We start from the raw sequence: 5,364 nt of genomic DNA on the forward strand, positions 1-5,364 counted from the left end.
AAATATTTCTATAACAAGTCTACTAAATGTTATATTTCAAATAAGAATATTGAAAAGCACGACACATTACTATGTAGGCCAAATCATTTTTAGGCCAAATTATTATGCAGTTCTGAAATCAATGTTGCTAGGTATGTCATAATTAGACTAAATGCCAGTGTATATTTACTGAGCGATCAGTCAAGGTTCTAACAGAGCAGACTGGGGAAAAACTTATTTCCTCCCGTTTCAATTCTTACCTCGAAGCTTTTAACATTTTGTTAGTTTTGCTTTCATTTATTTCTTGAAGTCACCACTTGGAACAACGATTCAATAAAATGTTTGATGTATGCGAACCTTATATCATAGAGCACGAAATTGCAGAGGTTATAAAAGTTTCCAAAATCTTGCATTACATGAAGTACACAATGTGCACACGGGGTTGTTGAAATTAGGTGCACTAACATTCATTCAAGTTAGGGGCAATGCCATATCGCTATCACCGCCCAACAGAGAGTTGGTAAAACTGGCTCTGCTCGTCAAGTAGACAGGGGGTTCTTTCTTGAGTATTGGCACTTTGAAACACAAAAAAGAGTCTCAAAATGGTGCAGCAAACTCCGAGCACAATAACTGGTTCCTTAGCTCTTTTTAGCTTAAATAAAGTAATGGAATTATATTCATGTCTGGTACTTTAGGTTCAGACAGTAATATAAGAGGCACAAGAGTATAACCTCGAACTTGAAATAGGTAATAACCAAAGTATACGTTCAAACTGAAATCAAATGTGTTTCCTATATCATTGTCCGGCATTTAGCATTTTCTTAAAATATCAAAATGTTCTTTTCGCTTTCACAATGTTTCATCTTTCTGTATGGGCCCTCCAAGTAAAACAGTGCATTGTGTACAAGACAAACAAAAGTTTTACATTCCCCAAACTATATTATTCCATATAATATTATTGATAACTTCTTTTGCATTTCAGAGGCCTATCAGTTCGATTTGGAAATGCACATTTTAATGATAAGCTATTTTTGTTACAGACTGTATTAGCAATCTATGCTGCAATTTAATTGTACGAGGGAAATTGAGCTTAAATATTTAATTCTTACCCGCTAAAATCTTGTTACATTTAAACAGCATCGCATTTCAAATATCAGATAATCCAATATGCCGACACTGAAATTTACCTTTCTTACTAATGAATTCAAGCAAACACACCGAGAAATATTTTAAATTATAGATTTTATTTTTTAAGAAAAGTGTGAAAATATTGCATTAAAATAATACAGGAATGTTCGCCAGTATCCATTTCTTAAACAATTTTTGCCTTAGAGAGGTACAGAGTCTATAAAACGTAATATCCATATACAAAACACAGGTTAAAAATATCAGCTGAATAGGCGTTTCAGAATCTTCTGTTTCACAGCTTTAAAAATCTGTTCTGTTTTTATTTCCCCATTACATTCTTTAAAGAGAAGGTTCTTACACTGTACATAGTGAGCGGTCGATAAACCATTAGATGGCTTCATGTCGTCCAAAAACAGATTTGCTTTGTATTGCCTTCAATGGACTATTTAATTTTCTGCGTCAAGTTGAATTTCTACACCTGAGATGCCCTACACACACCATCACGAAGGTTTAGAAACAGTACCCAGTTAACATGTTTATTTCCTTCACATAACGCTTTACAGATATGTCTGCAATCCAACCCAAGTCTTTGGAAATGTACATAAATATATATACAAGATTTATGCTGAACTGCTGAACTCTTGACTGTCCGTAATTCTGCTGACATATAGGAAATGTACAAAAATAATCCTACCTTCAGATAGGCGTGCATTATATTTTATTAACAGCCGTTAACATTTGGAATCCTACCATTAAAGTTCCCTGCATTTTGTATCACAGTCTCTTGGTGTAGACTTGGCAGAACCGATGAAGAGGACGGTACAGATGATAATAGAGGAACGGCTGGAGACTGGGATGAGCAGCTGGCTGGACTGGCGTTGCCCCCTATGATATTTTCTATGGAGAAAGGGGACCTTGATATGGCTGAGTTGTGTTTGACAGATTGCACTGAGGGGAGAGTAGGGCTAAGCTGCGGGTAGAAAGAATTCCTGGCTAGTTCGTTTGCGGGCAGCATGGACGGCGGGGGGATGGAATGGGCCTGCCTTGGAGGATGCTGAAAGGCAAAAACGGCAGAATGAGGGTGGTAAGCTTGGATCTGAAGCCCGTATCCACAGCCGTAAGGTCCGTAACCATAAGCAGGAATATAATTACCGTGCTCCCGGAGCAGATCCGCCGATTGCTGTCTTTTGAACCGTTTTCTTCTCCGTAAAAAGCTGCCATTGTCAAACATATCTGCAGATTCGGGATCCAGAGTCCAGTAGTTGCCTTTGCCCGGATTACCGGGCTCCCTGGGAATTTTTACGAAACAGTCGTTTAAGGACAAATTGTGCCTGATGGAATTTTGCCAGGCGGGGAACTTCTCTCTGTAATAGGGGAACCTATTACTGATAAATTCACAGATCTCACTCAGAGTCAGTCTCTTTTTTGGACTTTGGAGGATTGCCATTGTGATTAAGGCTATGTAAGAGTAAGGAGGTTTTACCAGAGGGTTTTTGCTGGCTGGTTTGTAAGGGTCCCGGTTCGATGAGCTGTCCACACAGGAAGGCGATCGGGGCGTTAGGATCTCAGAGTGCATTTGGCTCACCACTTCCCCAAAAGAGCTGCCCCCCTGGGCCTCCTCTTCCTCTCCTTCCGCTCCGTCTCCCACCACATCTATGTCGGTCTCTTCTGAAACGATGGACGCATTGGACATTTCAGAGCTCAGAGTCATAATACAAACAGATCCAGGGGCTCAAGAGCTGATCTGAGAGGCTCTGGGGCGATTCTCAGCAACCTACTACCAGCTTTCCACATAAGGAATCCATGCAAAAAAAGGCAACTGAAACAGGAAATTGTCCCTCCTGCCAACTTTCTCAATTCCTTTATAGCCTCGGCTCCAAAGATCAATCGGGTCTCGAATAAACTGAAAGAGATCCTCTTTCAGCCTTTCTTAGGGAATGTAAAAATCACCAAAAAGGCGAGAACTCAAACACAAATTGTAAGCAAAGGAGCGAGGGCGGGTCTTTCTGGAGCCTTATATTACAGCAGAGATCACATGGCTCCAAACGTCACCAAGGAATTAGAAAATCTTATCACATTCCTCCTTCAGAGTATCGAACGGCGCAGTGCGATAAATAAGTAATGGACAGTGCGCTCAGCTCGCTCTCTATGAGTTCAGTGTTCTTTATTATATATATAAATCTTTAGTCTTATTATCATAAGGTTTCTTTATCCAGGCCGTGCACTTTTAGCTTTTTATTTTAAAAAAACAAAATAAACGCTGTGTAAAAGAGAGGTGGTTTAGAATATTTCTCCAAGTCCATGTGAGGAAATATAATTCATTGAATGTAAACTTTAACAGGATGTAATGACAAATGCAGGAATTGTTTCATCGATTTAACCGAAACCAGGAGTATTTTAATGAGTGGCCGGCGGCGAATTGCAACGATGAATCCAAACGTTTAGGTTTCCTTTCTCGGCTGCAATTTGCTCAGAAAGAAACATTTTTCTTTTAACAATAAAGTTTTAAGGTCCCCGGAGAAACTGTGGCGAATACAAACATTGCGCATTCCTAATTGCCGCCGTCACCTTTGAAGTTTGCCTGAAATGAAATGGATTTTGTAACTAGGTTGGAGGTCTATTAAAACCGACTGTCGCGCTTTTCATTTTTTTCTATGAAGTTTGCGCAATATATAAAGCAAAGACCCGTCCCAAGGGGGATTTACCATAACATACCAGGTAACCATTTCCTTTCCATACTTCAATTTTAATTAATTTTCTCACTTTGTGAATTTCCATAGCAAACTTTGTTGGAGCACATTCAACATTTACATTTAACGTACAGATTCAGAAAGAGTAAGGCAAGCGGAACTTTTTGCAACTATGCCTAACCTCGGTGGCAAATAACAGGAACTGTGCGGTGCAGGGTAGCGAAATTATCCGCAATAGTCATCTAGCGAGATATAGCAAACGGCCCGAGTACTGTGTATAACGCCACAGAAATTCGTCTTACATAAGTTTGCGTCCCTTTACCCACGTTTAGTAATTTCACCAAAAAATGTTGATAAGAAGAAATACACCATCGTCTTCTACCAATAAGCCGGGTTATTAACTAACGGGAGAATCGCAGAAAGTGAGTTATGAGCTAACATGAGAGCGACTTTCGACCCTGTGCCAGTGTATTCTGTAAGGCAAATCGCTGCAATTGCTGCCAATAGCATAATTCCTTGTCATGTATTTCGCCTTAAATCTTGTGAAGACCAACCTGTTGAAAATTGTTTCTGCTTTTAACTAGTTGGCCTTTACTTTTCTTCAACACGAATAAATGCAAACGGAATTGGTAAGGAAAATGGGCGATAAATGTACGAAATCATTATGGGATAACCTATACTGATTTCTATTTGTGCTACATAAACGAAACACAAACGTCATATTTTTGACTAAAACAGTTCCTATTACAATACAGTCTGGTGGATTGATTATAGTGTTGTTATCCAGGTGTAGACTTGTGTTATCTCATTTATAAATGTAGCGCTACCTGACCTCGAGCACAAAGGGAGATCCAGGAAACACCGGTCAATGAAATAAGAGGCTGTTTCAAACAAGGACATTGCTAATTATAGCAGGTAAATATATAAAATGTTCCTCTTGAAGACACATTTAAACTGTATGTTAATTGTGTGGAAAAAGTACTTGGTAGAAATAAATATAAGCAGCTTTGCACAGTAGACATTTTTATTAGTTTGTACTGAAATATAAAGTTGTGTGAGAACGGACATGTTGAATGCAACAAAAAACTCCAAAGCTGTACAAAAACCAACAGAAATATAAGTACAAACTGGAAACACGGCCACAGCGTAACATTAGGCAGAATGAGCTTCGCGGCATAAAAGGTCGGCATTAAAAGTAAGAAATAAGAGACGTTGTCAGGAGAAAGTTGACAGATTTTCTTTCGAAAGAAAAAGAACCACAGCTCCCCATAACATCATCATTCATTATATGCTAGACTATAAGATTAGTAGAAGCTGGTTCATACAAAGTTAACATAAATATTGTTCTTTTCATGTTTCATTTGGCAAGAGAGAGAAAAAACAACTGTGAGGAAGTGCTTTTCAAAAGTCGTATTTTAAAATATGGTATGTTAGCAGAGAATTGTTTGAGTGAGCTTCGGGTTGTGCTCTCTTACCTACTTCTCTGCGTTTTAGTACTTGATTGATGTAAGATGTGAAGAATTTTTTTGTCATTTTACGTTTGTTCTGGTAAAATCCCGTTATTTGT

At 38.6% G+C, this 5,364-nt stretch overlaps 1 protein-coding gene across 1 annotated transcript; it reads right to left on the reverse strand.

Moving 5' to 3' along the window:
* Positions 1–1,979: 1,979 nt before the first annotated feature.
* On the reverse strand, positions 1,980–3,115 carry foxd1 (forkhead box D1). Its single transcript, XM_086001372.1, has 2 exons — positions 2,260–3,115; positions 1,980–2,161 (listed from the first exon to the last, which is right to left on the reverse strand). Exons 1-2 carry the CDS (start codon positions 2,816–2,818, stop codon positions 2,073–2,075), a joined length of 648 nt encoding a protein of 215 aa, XP_085857498.1. The 5' UTR covers positions 2,819–3,115; the 3' UTR covers positions 1,980–2,072.
* Positions 3,116–5,364: the final 2,249 nt, after the last annotated feature.

The sequence above is a fragment of the Somniosus microcephalus genome, chromosome 1, assembly GCF_052327205.1.
Source record: "Somniosus microcephalus isolate GS21.2 chromosome 1, FLI_Smic_1.0, whole genome shotgun sequence".
NCBI lineage: Eukaryota > Metazoa > Chordata > Chondrichthyes > Squaliformes > Somniosidae > Somniosus > Somniosus microcephalus.